Genomic DNA, 18,651 nt, shown 5'->3' with positions numbered 1-18,651 from the left:
GGTTGACACATATTTTCGGGAACAATTATGATATGACTAACTTAAATTATCATTAACTTACAATTTGTTACTAAACCCGTTGGTTACGGTAAGACTAATGCAGGCTGATATACAATACCTAATTCAGATGGTTGAACTTATGCCAACCCAGCTAATTTAGACACGACTAAAACAAAGAAAATCAAATGAAACTATGACTACCCAGTATAGGTATGTCTTTGTGACTTAAAATATTAACAACTCAATTGTGATTTCATTTAGGCTACGCCAAGAAATGGCCTATATGGCCTACTGTTTGACATATCCTATTCACTGTTTTAATGTTACTGTCTATGAACATGGAAAATAAATTAAGAGTAGTTGTGTTAAGAAAATATGTGCGCACGAACTTCGCACCTATTAAAAAAAAAAAAAAACTGAAAAAAATCCACTGAAATAGCCACCAATTGAGAGCTAATTTGTTTTCAGTGACTAAAGACATAAATTTTCGTATAGCTATATGCAAGAAAAATGTTTGATTAGAACCAGTCAAAAATTACAGTTTGGATGTGTTAGCCTAAACTCATTCAAACACACCTACAAAAGTGATTTATTTCCAGTGTGGAGAGCTTCAGAAAAAACCATGCTATTTGAAAACTGCACAAGTTATCAGAAAGTGTCCGTTTACGAAAAGCATTTAAGAATACGCTGAGGAGAGATGTGTAGTTCTGAATCCGTGTGTCATCATAGGGATTATCTGTTTGCAATCAACTGATTCAGGCTTGTTTTCTGAGGCTTTATGTTTCATTTTTATCTATGACTACCTGAACCCGGCCACGCTTCGCTATGGCTGTCTGAAATGAAATGAATGGGAAAGTAAATGAAAGTATTCTAGCGAACATATATTCACCGAGGAAACACATCATTCCATTTAATACCCTGCTTTGCACTGCTGTGGCTATACTGTGGATTGAAAGGAAAGGAAGAAAAATATATACCTATATTTTTTTCACAAAATAATTTTTTATTTTTAAACTAGTGGATGGACTACATATTGGTTTGTCCGTTTTCTGCACAAACATAAAAATAGATTGTTTACCGACTCTTGAGCATGCCCATGAGAGAAGCATTCGTTTTCTAAATTCAAACCACTCATTTGCAAAGATTACCCTTGCGCTTAATTACTAGTCATAGCAAACTCATGGCGTATTGAAAATTGAAGCCGTTTGAACTCTATCGCTATGTCGGTCGAAACGAGCGGTATTCGTGGAAGTAGTACTTCACTTTTATGAGTTCATTCAGAATTGTTTCTTCAATTAAATTGTTCATAAATATTAAAAAAAATACTCATCGTGTGACATTGCATAACTTTGGTTGATTAATGTTTCGGAGTAATATAATTGGCACGCCAGTTTTTCAGTTTTCAGAATGTGTGACGGTAATCCGGTGACATAGAGTGAATTAAGAAATTCCGTTGGAAAATTCACTACTTCACTTTGTTTTATCACGGATTAAATGGATTTGTATGTCACAGTTTAAGTTAATATAATTGAATATCAAACAATATTTTATTAGATAGATGTGTTTCTTACTTAAGAAATTGCAGCATTCTTTACGAAAATAATTAATTTTGTCCAAACAGCTGCATTAATTATCGATTAATGAGCTTAAATATATCAAAGGTACGCTAAACATAAAAAAGAGCTTATATTCCCCTTTTAGCTACCTAAAGAAATAAACATAGAAATTGATTTCACTCCAGTTTTTAATTTTGGATAGTAACTAAGGAAAACATCGAAATCCATTAAGTGTTTTTAGGTAATGTCGGAACAGACAAAATACCAGATTAACCTATTTAGATTAGAGATCTTTACATGTTCTATTAAAGGTAGTATCCATAATTATTTATTAATATTTTGTAATGTAAAGCCACGGTTTTATCAGTAGCTAATAACCAAATGAAATTTTACTTTCGTAACATAAATGGTGACTTTTATATGTGTGAATGAGTGTTGGATGTATTCAAGTCGCATAAAAGTTTTGAGGGAGTAGGTCTACTAATATTTACAAAAATGATGAAACCTTTTGTACGGAATAATTAGAGAATTTCACTTGAGCGTAACCAAAGCCTTCATTTTCTAGGGAAATTTATCAAAACCTTTCAAGTACGTTTCTGTGTTTGCTGAACACTCACTGTTTAGTTGACGTCGCAGCGGGTAGGTTCAGCTATGCCTATAACCACCTGTAATGGCTGGCGTGCAGCCTCGCGTGCTGGGCCTGTGCCGATACCGTTCCACGGTCATAACCGCCATTTTTAATTGGAAAGCACACGCGATGTGCAAGGCTAGGCAGCCAGATACGGACGATAAATTTCCCGCCCTATTACCAGGTAATCTCACGCACGACACGTTCTTCAGTCACGCGGGATCATGCCCGGCGAACTAATCACTTAACCCAGATCACTCCATCACCACTACTTCTCTCTGCCGCGGCTCACATAACCTCACATAACCTCACATAACGCGCGACGCACTGCTCGCCACGGAGCGGACCCTCTCGAAGGACATGTCTCGGCGCCGTTTAGTCACGTAACGAGCGCTAATGCGATTACCGCCCGTAACACAGCGCGGGAACTCGCCCCTGCTTTGCGGCGGACCTTGTTTCCTAACATTGCATGCGTCGAATAAATTACAGCTGGCTCCAGTTCACGGAGAGGAATAACTTGCTCCTGGCTCCGTCATTCGCCGTCAAAGACGAAGACCTGCAGAAAATGAAGACCGGAAGAAAATGAAAACCAGAAGGAAATGAAGATCAGAAAAAAAACAGGAAAAAATAAAGACAAGAGAGAGTAAATTAAAAAAAGTATATAAAAGTTAACTATTAGCCCTAACTATGTAAAAAAAAATTATTGTTTACTTGTGTAACAAACTTATAAATATGATTTATTTCCATGCTGTTGTGAAAATATGATTTTCTATAAAATTATGATTTCACAGAAAATACTTGGTAAATGTATTGGAAAATTCCGTAAAGATTTTTCGAGAAAGTAACTAAAATCCATACCAGTAGCTGGTAAAAACTGTATAACTTAATCCGCAATTTTTTACCAAAAGATCATTTTACAAACAATACACTCTTTGATAAAATAAAATGAAAAATTGTTTAACATATTATTCATTATATTCGCGTTGAAAATTCCTTATTATATAACAATATTTTAGGTATGAAACAGAAAGCCAAGTAAACTAGCAAAATGACGCTCTTGAAAGAGCGTCTTTAATTCCGTTCCTAAAACACAGCTAACCGTACAGCTTACGTTTTAAATTAAATAGCTTGCGAGGGTATATGACCTACTTGACAACGTTTACCGACTACTTGTAGCTGGGCGTGTGAAATTAAAGGATATTTTCTTCCTGCGATTCCAGATTGGAGCTTGCTAGTAAAAACTTGAAAATATATTTATTATTTATGAAAAAAACATTGGCGCACAAAACTGCTTATAGCAGTGCACTACCCTATATACTACAACTACACTAACCACGGAGGTATATGTTTATGGTGTGAGTGTAGGTTTTAAAGTTAAAGTCGCTCTGGTTAGCAAGAAAAAAAATATCGTAGAATTAAGAATAATGCTAAAATTGTATGCTAAAAAATTACCATCATGAATTGAGAATTGTTGATCGAAAGTATTAAATTTGTTTTTTTTTATTAATATTTTAAAAGGAGGTGAGATGCTCTCATTTTGACTTCATTTATTAACTTGGCGAAGATTGCACACAAACTTAAAATACACTAGCCATGCTCGGGAGAGAAGAAGAAACACACGAAGTGATTTCCACGTCTTCTAAATCACAGTGATAATATATTGTTATTCTTGTACCGGGTACAAACAAACCCGGGTACTTTCACCTGGTTTAGTCGATGACATTCATGTGGTTGTTACGTTATATAATGAACGAAAATTCAGAACATTCGTCGTGACGGCCGAGCGCAGAACGTGGTCAGTCGCGACCAGGGGCGCAACAACTAAATTTCCAAAAAGGGGTGGGGGGGGGGGGCAATATACCTTTTTTTTATAAATAATCATCGATCCCTCCTATTGAAGCGGGTGGTCCGGGGGTCCTCCCCCGGGAAATTTTTTTATTTCAAGGTGGAAAATGGTGCTATTTAAGCAGTTTTTATTATCTAAAAATTGATTACACAGCACTTTCTTTGCCCCCGTTTGCCCCCACTTCAAGGTTTCAGTGGGAAGGGGGGGGGGCAAAATACCCTTCCCCCCCCCCCCCCCCCTGTTGTTGCGCCTCTGGTCGCGACGATCCCAGTAAATGTCGACATCGCCGCCCGTGCGCGCCGGACGCACCACGTCCTCTCGACAGACGATCGCGGTGAAGGCTATTTGCGGCCGCGGGGGTGACCGTAGCGGCGCAGGGGGCGGGGAACTAGCCTTGGCATGTTCAGGGTTGGGGGGGGGGGGGGGCAGCTCCCACGTCACCGCACGGGACGGGAATAGAGCGACGAGCCGGAACTACCCTTCCATCCCCCCCAACACTCCACCAACCTTCGGGCCAAACCATATACCTCTTCATCTCTGGCTGGCGCCCCACCGCACGTCAACAGGGCCTTACCGTATTATTTTTTTTAATTAAGAATAAAAAGGGGAGGGGACTTTAACCCTTCCCCTCCCCCCCCCCTTCACCGCGAAAACAACGCGGGCTACGTGTTTTCACCAACCTTTAAGCTGTCACCAAGTTGCAGTGAGGCCAAGATGGGTTAGCTCACCCCCAGAAACTACTAATTAAAAAAAATAAATAAAGACTGTCATATAAATCTTAACTTCAGCCACACTATTTTTTTATATTTTACTTTGCTTTCACGTCTCGTCAACGACAAGGTCGTCAGAAACGGACAAACAGAAGAACAGTCAGTCGGTTGAATTCAGACTCAGTCTGATATAAGTTTTTTTTTTTAAAATTTAAATTTAACGTAAACTTTCAACGCTGCCACGTGTGTTTATTATTAAACGTCAAGAGAATTCACATTCAATACTGTCGACTTTCAAAGCCTGTTTAAATTTTGTAACTCAAGACACAGTTGTGTCTGAAATTGTTATTTTAGTAGTGTGCGTAATTATGTGTTTATTACACGTTTCAACTCAATTGTTTTCACGTGTTTTGTACATTCAAATATGAAAGAGAATATTGTAGAAATTAAAAACGTAATTTTACCAGAGACAGAGAGAGACAGAGAGAGCTCGAAATAGTTCTCTAGCAAATTGACGCTCTTGAAAGAGCGTCTTTAATTCCTTTTCTAAGCCACAGCTAGCAGTACAGCTTACGTATTCAATTAAATGGCTTGCAAGGGTATATGACCTACTTGACAACATTTACCGACTTCTTGTAGCTGGGCATGTGAAATTACAGGATATTTTCTTCCTGCGATTTCAGATTGTAGCTTGCTAGTAAATACTTGGAAATATATATATATATATATATATAATTTATATTATAATTTATGCCCTGCTTTGGAAAAAAATTATGATTAATTTAAAAATTGAAATAATACAAAAATTAAAACATGCAAGATAGCGAGGATTAATGGCCCTTACAAAATTTGTTCAGGGAGAAAGTAGGGGAACGCAAGTCTCAATCGCGTTGTATTAAAAAGTTTTTTTTTTAAATGTATAAACATCTTAGCTCTCGGTATAATATGCCATTTGGAAAGAGCAATTTCGTGAAAATGGAAGGGAAGTCGATCAACTGAAATGAGTCACAAAAATGATGGATCCACGTGTAGAAACAAATATATAGTCACTTTCGTAAACATTAGCAGGCATACCATACGTTTTGGTGTGCCAAAATTAAAATTATGATGGTGAAACTACCTTGGAATATATTATTTTGTTAAACTAAAATAGCCGTAGTAAAAAGTAATCACACGTTTTAAAATACTTAAGAAAACTAGCATTACAATGATTATATAGCTACATATCCTCCTTCTAAATTCTCAAGAGGCTTGAAAGCACAACGGCAGAGCGCGCGCTTGGTAACCTCAAAGGGGCTTGTTTAAAATCTCAAATCCCGCCACAGGAATTTTTATTTAGTTTTGTTCGCAGGAAGTATTTACCGACAGATCTCAGTCGTTTGAGCAAAACAAATGTACAAACATATACTCAGTGCTGTAATACGTGTTTTGAATTGTTTCAGGTTAAAAATTTTGATAATGACAATGATTGGCAGAAATAAATACTTTTACTGTGAAATCATTTGGAGGGGGGGGGGGGGAAAGCCAAGATTTTTAACTCGCTTTGAAGAATGAACATTATATTATGAATATTATAAAATATATTATATTTATTTCACAGTTCCAGAACATCTATTAATGTTTTATTTTTTTTTTGGGGTGTACCGTCTCGTAGACAGCGAGGTGATATAAGAGACGGCTGGAACCCAACAACACAGATAGTGGGGGAGCACTCGGTGGTTGCCTGCAGTGAGAAGTTGTGGGAAACCTGAAACTGGGCGATCGGACCGCAATGACCAAAAACTGTTAACGTCATCGAAGCAACAATTCTTGAAGGAAAGTACAAAGGAGAATACGTCTTGTTACTACGTATCCCAGTGATCCCGACCGATATTGCCACTATACTTTATACGCTCGCAGTTTTCGGTGCGGCTTGCATTCGCAATGACCATAAATGAATCTCAAGGGCAGTCATTGAATGTTTGCGGTATTAACCTTGAAAATCCACGATTCTCGCAGGGTCAATTGTATGTCATCTGTTCCCAGGTCGGAAAACCATCAGCCTTGTTTGTTTACGCACCAGACAACGAAACAAAAAATATCATGCAAAATAAAGCATTGCAATGAACGAAATGGTGATGTCGCAGCACGCCAATATCATCAAAGCGTTTCTTTGTTTTGATTGTTTACTTGAAATGCTGACTTATTTCAATAGTGACTTACATTTTGAAACAAAACCATATGGTTACAATACGATCACATTCCAGGCACATCACACGTTCCCAGCATTTCAGCAGTGCACTGCCGATAGAATTCATTTGGCACGTAAAATTTACAAATGGACGTGCTTCTGAAAGAACTCATTCTCAAATTGAATATCCATGGCCACAATCGTTAGTAAATAAATAATTACTTTTCTAATTTTTACTTCGTTTACACATTTACAATATCTTTACACAAAACTAAAAAAAGAAAGATCACAAACAAATTTATTGTAATTTGGACAGGACCACGTCTGTCGGGTCAACTAGTATATAAATAAAATTATTTTTGTGAAAAAATATGTTTTTGTTAAAGGTGCTTTCCAAAACATCATTAATATTTTTTACGCTTGATAATGAAAATTATTCCAGATTTCATCGATTCTATCAACTTTATCAGTGTTTTATTTAAATAAGCTTCATTTCACTGTAATCAACTAAAATTATTAAGAAAAATACTTTTTCGATAATTATTTTGGCTCGGCCTATAGGTACATTTAAGTTTCGAAGGTCATAATTCTTTTGAAAAATTCTGGAAACGTATGGAACATTCTAGAATATTACGAAACATTCTCGAAACTTTATGTAAAATCCACCCTTATTTGTAATTTGAATATTCCAAATGGATCAATCAAACATTTATTCACCTTTCACATAGCCAAAATGTTTCGAATAAACTGTCCTGATACTAACTACTCTTAAAAAGTAAAATAAAATCAAATGGATGCGAATTTTTTGTATGAAAAGAGTTAATTAAAGTGATTTTTTCAGATTTAAAAACTCCTTTCCCATTTGTCCCTTTTCATAAAAAATTTCAACTAACGTACCCGCAGAGATTTTACATGACTTTATTTCATGTATCAGTATGAAAACAATTTATGCAAAAATAACGGCAGTTTAGTACACATACACATACTTTTGAGTAGACGATGGTTATGAGAATTAGGGGACCATAAAACGAAATACTAGGTAGACATTTTTGGAAGTCGCACTGACGTAACAACTATACCTAATAGGAAGCCATTCTTCAAAATCTATCTCAAAGACAAGGAGTGATATCGGAAATAAACTATTCACACAAATTTGAAAGAGTTAAAGTTTAGATTTAAAGTTTTATCTGACTTTTTTTTTAAAAAATGTAAGTGAATGTGTTTAACGAGAGAAATTCTAATTCATAATTATTGCTAACCATCATCAGACGTGGTCAAGCACTAATGTATGGCAATGGCGAGTTAAAAGAGTGACTAAATATTACAAAGCACGGAAAACAAAATGTCTTTGGAAATCATCGAACTATGCGGCATTTGTTAGCAAGCTAACAATATAAAAGTTGTTAAATTTTCAAAAGTAAATGTTGGCATCTTAATTTTTTTTGGTCATTCGTTGCTGGAAATATTCACCATATATGTTTAAGATTATCTATTTTGCTATACGGAACAACCAAAACACTATATAAGTATTTTGTTTCAAATATAAAAAATGCATAGCCGCAAAGCTGTTTCATTTGCAAAGAAATAAGTACTTGCACACGTCTGCACTTGCGCACATGACAGCCATGCTTATTTCAATGATCCCAATATAATTCAACATTCTCAAAAATTATTCCAAAGTATTATATTTTGCAACTATACTCAATATGCCCATCAGGATTTTTCTGACAGTAGTGTTTTTGAAAGGTTGTCTGAATTGTTGCCCCTTGGATGGGCAGCCCTTCAGGATTTTTCTGACAGTGGTTAGTTTGTAAAGCGACTGGAAGGGCAGCCCTTCCAGTATCATAAAATATGTCTATTTTCGTAATTTTATAATCCTGAATTGTTGCCCCTTGGAAGGGCAGCCCATCAGGATTTTTCTGACAGTGGTGTTTTTGAAAGGATGTCTGAATTGTTGCCCCTTGGAAGGGCAGCCCTTCAGGATTTTTCTGACAGTGGTTAGTTTAGGTTAGGTTAGGTTAGGTCAGGTCACTTTACAAACTAACCATTGTCAGAAAAATCCCGAAGGGCTGCCCTTCCAAGGGGCAACAATTCAGGATTATAAAATTACGAAAATAGACACATTTTAAGATACTGGAAGGGCTGCCCTTGCAGTCGCATTACAAACTAACCACTGTCAGAAAAATCCTGAAGAGCTGCCTATCCAAGGGGCAACAATTCAGACAACCTTTCAAAAACACTACTGTCAGAAAAATCCTGATGGGCTGCCCTTCCAAGGGGCAGCATCTCAGTCGCCCCGCCGCGCCGGCCGTCTCCTGACAGTTCCCAGCGCCGCGCGAGAGGACCGGCGGTGCGCATGCGCGGCTGGGCGGGGCGGCGGCGCCGAGCTTCCCGGGCCGGCCGCCAGGGTCCCCCTCCCTCAGTCGCGCCGCGGTCTCCGCCCAGGGCACACAGCTCCTCATGCCAGCGTCCCGCGAGCGCGCCGAGCTGTCGTCCCGCGCCAGCGCCACGACGCCGGGGGCGGCGTCCGCCCCCGGCGGCAGCAGCGGAGGCAGCCAGCAGCAGCAGCAGCAGCACCGCCACCGCAAGCACCGGTCGCGGTCGAGCGCGCGCTGCGCCGACCTGGACAAGCCCAAGAAGAAGCGGTCCCAGGGCGGCGGCAGCACGTCGCTCGTGTCCATCCCCAACGCCATCAAGCTGTCCATGCTGAACAGCGGGCTCATGTCCCTGGGTGAGTGGCCCTACAGCGCACGCTCGATGCCGCTCAACGTGTCCGCGGAGAGCCGGAGTGGTCCTTCTTAAACTGCATGCTTGGATACCCAAAACACCCAAAAAATAAATAACTAAAGAAGAACCGAGTGCTTTCAGGAACATTTTAAAGCTATTAAGGCTCAGTCTTACACACCGAGTAGGTTATTTCATTTTCTTGGCATTACTAAGATAAACAAGCTCGTCTTTATTGCCGGGTCACAAATTTTCTTAACATAATTTTAGAATAGTACTTTATTTCCGAGCTGTAAATTATGATACACCTATCGTCAAAATGTGTTGGGGAAAATTGAGACAGAACATAAAATGCGAGAGATAGCAATCATATAAATGTACAGAAAAATCCTTTCAAATAACAGCAATGAAAAGAAACATGGCGTGTGCTGCCTAGCCTTAAAATGCCGGCACATTTGTTCTTTCAAGCACTGCAGGGACTTTCATTTCAAGTTCATATTCATTTATATGCCATAAAATGTTAGGGTCAACATTTAAGTCTCGCACTAATCCAGTGAACGGTCACTAACACAACTAACACAACTAACATCCGTAGCCAGCCGGGCTCGTTAAGGGATGAACACAGGGGCTCGTATCCTCTCATCCCAAATAAAATTATAAATAAATGTTATTCTTACATCAAAAGAAACAAAAAACTTCAACAATTTTATTTACTAACATGTTTGAAATTTTACGTGAGTACCGAAATAGATAACAATGCAATGAACTAAATGAGTAAATTTTGAATAAACGTACAAATACTTTAATAATACATTAAATGTTTTGTTTTATTTTCTCGCCATTGTTTTATTTTTTTATATGGCTGCACATGAAATCTTATTACTATAGCTCTGTTTATTATTTTATGTTTTTCGTTTCAAATGTTCTCAACATATTTTTATTTTATTTTACTAAGAGTTATCTGATAGCGGTAATAAGTCATGAAAGTACTCACAATCATCATCTCTGACATCTGGCGCGCGGGACCAGGTCTCGAAGAGCCCATGACAAACGCGGAGAGACACAGAGCTACGGCAATCACCGTGGCGTGCTGTCCCCACGATAGCGGGACTGCAGCATCTGCTCGCCTGTGTTCCCCAACTCGCCTCGCGGTCGCCAACTCGTGGTCGCAGCGTCGAACCCATCGAGCGAGTTCGCCACTCGCTCGTCGGCGAACACAACTCGTCGCGAGAGAGAAAGAGAAATTTTTTTAAAAAACTCACCGATTGCAATCACGCCGACTCGCTAGCCCATCGCTTTGGTCCAGTGAGCATAAACTTCAATATTGGTTTTACTATTCTCGCCACTCGATTGCGATCGCTGTATTTTTTTTCTTGGTCGTTGATGTTTCAAAAATAAGTTGAAATATGAAATAGAAATATATATTTTTATTTCAATCTAAAAAATATCTAAAAATATATATAGGGGAGAGTAGGGTATAACGGGGTACTTAGTATAAATCGCTTTAATTTATTGTTTTAATATTGCTGTATCTGTCTGAAAACATCAGCATGCGTAGATTAGAATGTGAGTTTAATTCTGCAACTAGTACCGTGTCTTCTGAAATATTATTCTTGCAGAGATATTTATTTATTTGAATGTATGCACACTACCCTGTTTTACCCAACTGGTTGGGTAAAACGGGGTACAGAAAGCAGATTTTTAAAATGATTTTACATGTGCACTATAAAAAATTCTGAACAACATGTAGTATGACAAATAAATACAAATGTCAGTAAAAATATGAGAATTTAAAAAAAAATCAATTATAAGCCTTCCTCTGTATTTGCAGTAAAACTTCACAAAAACATTGGTTTGCGGAAAATCACAAACATTGTTTGAACAACAATAACACAACACTGTTAATTTTGAGGAAGTGGTTAGTCTAAAAGCATAATCTTACTATGTATAATACAAACTTGCATATGCGGTGAACCCAAATATCTGACAAAACATATGATTGTTTAATTAGCCTAATATGGCATAGTAGGCCCATCAGAACACAAAATAAGGCCAGAGTCTTTATTCCAAACTGGCAGAAATCACATTCAAATGGCCTACAGTCATCTGTGTCTACACCAGCACATCCTTCATGGCTCCAAGAATGACACTTTAATCATTGCACCCAACTTTCGGCTGATTTTGAAGTGGAGAACTGTTCAGCGCAATAAATGCAAGGAACGTCATCATCATCAGACACACGCATAGTTACTGTTGTTATGGATTTGTTGCTGTCTTCTTTATTCTTATGTGTTTTAGAACTGTTTTGAGATTTAGACACACCAGCATTTTTACTTTTTAAAGATTTTGGTGAAGCTGACTGAATAATAATTAGTTCGTTCTTATATGGCGAGTCGGTCAGCACAGCTGCCTTGCCACGTCGTCGTCCTCTTCCTTCTGCAGGATTCCTTTTGACATGGGAAATCGGCATCACTGTAGTCGGTGGAATTGTGAAGCTACTGTTTGATGAAGCATTTCGATTGTTTTTATCAGATAGGCCTAAACGAGATTCAGTTGGTGAAGATACCAAACCAGATGTCCCAGGAATATTACCAACACTGACATTTCCATGGGACTCTGAAGGCATTGTGTAAGCTCGATCAGTTGTTGCAGCAGTCACTGGAATATCACCTACACTGTCATTTCCACTCGGTTTTGAAGGCCTGGAGTTAGCTCGGTCAGTTGTTGCAGCAGTCAGTGGAATATCACCGACAGTGTCATTTCCACTCGGTTCTGAAGGCCTGGAGTTAGCTCGGTCAGTTGTTGCCGCTGGCTAAAACATCCAATCTGGGAAGATACTTGCATCAAGGGGAAATATTCCAGTTCTTCTGAAACCATTTACCGCAGTTTCCATAGAAGCGGCCTTCGTAAATGCAGCGCCATAGAGTTTCCCGATCTGGTTAATTGTAATGGGACGTCCAGGATGTAAACGAACCCATTTCCTTGCTTCATCACTATAATACTGCATCAATGGGGACATGAAGGAAACATCTAAGGGCTGCAACCTATGGGTGCAGTGTGGGGGAAAACACAATAGGACGACATGGTTTTTTCGAGCATGGTTTTTATTTTTAAAAATAGAAAAAAAGATAAAGTCAAATTACAATTTAATTACATGGGCCTACAACATTTTTACGTTTCCAATTTTTTTCCTCACCGATACAAGACTTTTGGTTGACTGTATAAATGTACTGTAGGTAACTCTGTATAACATTTAGTATGCATAACAAAACTGTTTTTAATTTTAAAAGTCATTTGCACAATTGATCGAAAAGATGATTAAAACAGGAAACTGGTTGGACAGAACGAGGTACTACCCCGTTTTACCCATTACCTGTGTACCCTGTTTTACCCTACATGCAGGTTCTCAAGCAAAAAGACAACAGAAAATCTTAACACCCGTCAATTACATCGGTTACTATGGCACAACATAGCAAATATAATACTTTACTTGAATACAACTTACCATAAAATATATCTGCAACCACTGATTAAATATTGTATAGCCAATACACGCTAAACATTTTAGTGAAACATCATAAATTTGTAATTTCCATTATTACGCACGAAAGAATACTGTGCGACACTTCATACTACCTCACTCTAGTGACGACGTATAGAGGAGTAACTTACCAAACGTACACACAGATAGCACCACGTGTACGGAAAATAACAGTGGTACCCCGTTCTACCCAACTACCCTGTTTTACCCAACTCTCCCCTACATACCTACGCGATCAAAGCAAACAAATGAAACCATAGTATATGCGATTTTTAAATCATTAAATATTTAACGATTTAACTTACTTCAAACAAAATGTTGTCGGTCGATACGAAATTATTTAACCTAAAAACTGCCTTTCACACAGAAAACACAGGATTATAAAAAGTCTTTATTTTGACGTGGTGCCTGGAACATTTCCGAAGTTATGACGATAATTTCATACCAAAATCTAATTGCAGTATCATTACTTCTGTTTTGATTGTACCTAAAGTAAATATAAATGCCACTGATTTTCAAGTTGGTAGATACCATGCAATAACTAAAATAAATAAAGAATTGAGTTGTAATTTTAGTAAATAAACCACATACAATAACATGAGTCATTGTGAGTTTGTAAATATTTTATAAAATAACTTTAAAGTTGGTTTTAAAATTGGTCCAGTGTTGTAAACTTTTAAGTGTATCCAAAAATGTAGTCCACAGGGGAGCTTCAGTGTGTTATTAAATTGTATATATTTTGTAAATATTAGTAAGATATAAATGTCCATCGCTTCTAGCTTAATAACTAGTGTGAATTAACGGCTAGTTTAAGAATCAGGGGCGGATACAGACAGCACCGCTTCATGAAAAAAAAGAGGGGGGAAGGGGGGGGGGAGAATACTGGAATCGATATTTCATTCATTTATTTAACGTTGTAAAAAAAACACATCTTACTCTCATTCACATAAAAAATACGTTTTCAAAATTTCTTGAATAAGATATAATGGTAGTTTGGTTTCACCCCATGTTAATAATAAAAAAATAATAACGTCACGGAAACTCCCTTTTTAAATGTCTAAACGATTTTCAACTCTCGCTGAGCTACAGACATACTGCCAATGATCATCTTTTTTAATCACCGACAAGAAACTAAAATATCTAAATGTAATAAAATCTTTTCGAGCGAAGTGGCGCTCTGTACTCACATTCGAGAGTATCCGGGTTTGAATCCCGGGCAGCTAAGCTTGTTTTCGGTTTTTCATGGTTTTTAGAAATCACTTGAGGAAAGTTACGGGGTGGTTATTTACAATAAACATTAGCTGATTCAGTTTGGTAACATCCTTAATTTGTGTCTTATGTTAGCTTTATTGACGAACTCATATTTCGACCCAAAAAAAATAGGAAAAAAATACGCATGAAGAAACAATCAGTTATAACATATCCGGAATATAAATACTAAATTAACCTTCAGACAAAAGAAAATGTTTCCGACATTAAATAACAAAAATGTAGTCTTTACGGGATGCAAAGATTACACGCAACATTTGCGAGGAAAACTAGTTTAATGGTCATTAAAGGTATGGAATAGATTCATGAATTTTGCGCATGGAACATTAAAAAAATGTAATTTTTGAACGTTTATTACTAGGAAGATAGGTAAATCTTGGAATTCATGTGAACGTGTGCCATTGTGGAGAATTTGTGTCTCTTGGTAAACCAAGACTGACTAAATACGGGGAGCACAAGAAAATCAGCAAATATTATCCACTATAAAACAAGGAAAAACACACGGAAGATAATGAAGGTAGGCAAAACAATAAAACAAGTAGAACGGGAACATTCAAGTTTGTCTTTTTTTGGAATTCTATATCTTGTATCGAGAATGCCAATTTACTTCAAGGAAATAATATATGTTGTTCGGCTGTGGCTCATTTGTACGAAAATATAAATACATTTAAAAAAAAACTAAAATAACTCGCTTTAATTTTGTATGAACTAGAAAGTAAAATAATTATTTAAATTTAAGTAATTTGTTCAACAGTGACAGAATTTACTACACTTCTGTATAATTTTTTTTAATAAGCTAAAATTAATAATCAAGTAATAAACAAAACAATTAATTTTAATGAAAAAAGCGTGGGGTGCTCTCTTCTTTCATTTTCATAATGACACTGTCCTAACGAATATACATTAGTGGTCGAAAATTTATGACAACTGATATCAAGCCCACACATTTTTTTAATTAAAATTAATTGTTTTGTTTATTACGTATTGTTTTAAGCTTATTAAAAAATTTCGTTACACAGAGTTGTAGTTAATTCTGTCACTGTTAAACAAATTACTTAAATAAAAAAAAATATATTTTTTAACTTTTTAGTTCATACAACTAGAAAGCGTTATTTTTATTTTTTTAAAATATATTGTTTACTTTTTAGTTATATTGAAGTAATTTTTTTTATAAATTTCTCAAAGGCACTACAAAATAATTTTTAGAAGACCCGAAAATTTGGGGGGCAATTGACCCCCTAAGAGGGTCTGAGTGTGCCCGAAGGCCCTGGAAGCACATAAGAATTAATGTACTTTAATTGTGCCGATTTTCATAATATCGGGGGCCAATGACCTCTCCCTTGTGGTGGTGGGGGGGGGGGGGGGGAGAGTGGATGGTTGAGTACCCCAAATGGCAATGGAAACACTATAAATAGAAAAATAATCGATTTTTAAAATTTTAGAAATTTTGTTGGTATGGACCCCCTCCCCCCATGAAGGAAGAAGTCGACTTCGGGCAAATTTCCCACCATGACCCGGACTCATGGATATAGTAAAAAAAAAGCATATGCATAGCCCGAAAGAAGTGGTTTCGGGTCATAGTCATGAAATTATTGTATTGTCATCGTGATTACATATACTGCAAAGTTTTAAATAGATACGACTATTAGAATTAGGTTAAAATCGACTTACATGATTTTATTACATAGTTGCAAGTGAAGCTAATAAAAGCCTGTTAAAAAAGGCTTATTCTTTGGTTTTAGAGAAAGTATCTCCCATTGGTATTGTACCTGCAAGACAACACTAACGGCTTCGTGAAACTATAAAAAAAGAAGCGAGATAGTCTTTGAGTACTCGCCAGAGATGCGTAACATCTAACTTCGGTAACGAGTAAACGTATGTGTTCTCATGTTGCAAATACACTTATGAAACGAAACTCGGACACAAAATTTAACGTAGAATTTTTAATTATAATACCAAAAGTGATAAATATATTATACTATATATTTAACAAAAATATTAAATCCCAAGTTATCCCAACAAATTTGAAAATATCTAAAGTCATTCCTAACCATAAAAATGACAGAAACCAAACGACATAAACTATAGACCTGTATCGTTACTGAATGTTTTTCCAAAAATATAAAAAAAATCATATTTAAGCAAATAAATTTCCACCTAAAAATAGGTTATCTGATAGTCAACATGGATTTAGAATTGGAATGACCACAACAATGAGTGTACTCGACTTTGTTCTGCACCTCCCTTTGTTACACTAATAATTCTATCTCTCTCTTTCTTTAATTTATTGTTGAAGTAGGGAGAGAAGGCAGTACAGGGTGGAGGAAAAAAGTGTAGGTACTGTGTTGTTGATACCTTCGTAAACTTAATAATATAACATTGCATAAAAACCTTAGAAACAATGCTCTAACAAATAAACAATAGTAGACGGTAACAACTGACGAATCCAATCTGTAGTTTACTATGGAAATATATAGTATTTTAATTATGGAGTAAGAAATTTGTATATTATGTGGATAGGAAATTGATTATTTAAAGAGTGGTGAAAAATCTGAAGTTTAATAGTTTGAACCATAGATAGTAAACATAACACAGCAACACTTTCAATAACAAACATACACTGACATACATAACCTGAACCTGACTCTTGATACATATGAAAATTAACAATATTATTCAACGATATAATTAGGAATCTTTTGTAAGTTTGAAAATATTATAAGAAATGTATATATTCATCCTTTCCAAGTGTGTATAAGAATTTAAGGTTGGTGGAGTTATAACAATTTTAATACTCAACAATAAAATATGAATTTACTTAAAAATACTTAATTTATATTGTGACAAATCTTTCCTGGAGATTATTTGCAGTTCAAATGTCTTAGGATGTATGTTGGCACAGATCACACCCAAAAGTTCAAAAGTGATTTAATTAAGTCCAGTAGTTGTTTCAAAATTTATATCGTTCATAAATCAAATGATTTCAAAGTGAGTTAAAAATTAGAGAGTTTAATATCAAATTAAATTCTATTTTAAATAGAATTACACGGCTTTAGTTCAGCGGGAGTACGATTATCTTAAAAGTAGGACTTCTGGGTGTCTAAGTAGAATTACTTCTCTTTATATTATGTTATATACACAATCTAATTGAAGTTCAGTTTTATCAACTTTTGCAACAATATAGTTTGTTTGGCTAGAAATCTCACGTATTTATAAGCATGTAAGCAAATTTATACTGGCCGCTTAAGCCTTGAACAATGGCGACACTGCTTAATTATGGCGTCCCTAGCTAAGCAATTCTTAAATTGGCTTATAATTGACATAACTGCTTTAAATCCAAGTAAATATTACTTACAGTTCGTTAAGATATTTAGTTGTAACAATTTCATTAATGTACACAACCGACGATACCCTAAACTCATATTTTTAATAATTTTAATTGTTCAGGCGTCAGGCCTTAGCCTACACGTAGTAACGCCAAAAATCACACTTTTTTAAGTTACTTCCTGTTCCTGTGTGGCTGAGATACGTGTATACCCAATATATATGGTTCATAACATCCTTTCATGGCCTTTGGTTACAACAATACGGTAAGGAACTAGAATAAAATTAATTGAATTTACAAATTAAACAGATGGTCAGAATAAAAAAATAAACGGTAAAAAAAAATTAACGAAAATTACAACAATGCAGATGAAAGAAAAAAAAATATTAATATTATTAAAGTTCCACAGATGAAAAGTTTATGGTTGTAATAAGGCGAAATATTTACTAAACATTCATAGCAGATATCTTAATAAACACGAAGATGTCTGTGCTATCACCATGTAATAGTACAACTTTCTGAATCCAATATATAACTTAACAAACACGGGTCAGGTCTTTGAGTGCTATTTCGATTAAGCTAAAGCTTCTGACAAGATAAATCACTCTATATTATTGGAAAAGCTGTTAAATGTAGGCATATGTAGTAAATAAATCAATTGGTTCACCAGTTATCTAAGAAATATATGTTTTTTTAATCCACAAACAATAACTCTTCTCTTCAGTACGCCAATCTGGAGTTCCCCAGGAGATACGCTATCACCTGTGCTTTTAAATATATTTATTAATGATATTACTTAGGTTTTACATTATTCTACTGTTTTTTGTTTGCAGATGACTTGTAAATCTTTAGATAGATTACTTCTACACACGATTGTCTCCT

The 18,651-nt window shown here is 36.2% G+C and overlaps 1 protein-coding gene across 1 annotated transcript in view; it reads left to right on the top strand.

Annotated features, from left to right (window-relative positions):
* Window positions 1-9,355: 9,355 nt before the first annotated feature.
* LOC134533015 (receptor-type tyrosine-protein phosphatase kappa) overlaps window positions 9,356-18,651 on the top strand; it is a 288,290-nt gene continuing 278,994 nt past the window's right edge. Inside the window, exon 1 of the mRNA XM_063370148.1 lies at window positions 9,356-9,641. Coding sequence (XP_063226218.1) covers window positions 9,371-9,641 — 271 coding nt within the window. The 5' untranslated portion in view covers window positions 9,356-9,370. The remainder of the gene's footprint in view (window positions 9,642-18,651) is intronic.

This window comes from Bacillus rossius, chromosome 6 (genome assembly GCF_032445375.1).
Source record: "Bacillus rossius redtenbacheri isolate Brsri chromosome 6, Brsri_v3, whole genome shotgun sequence".
NCBI lineage: Eukaryota > Metazoa > Arthropoda > Insecta > Phasmatodea > Bacillidae > Bacillus > Bacillus rossius.
This window is presented reverse-complemented; position numbering and strand designations above follow the sequence as displayed.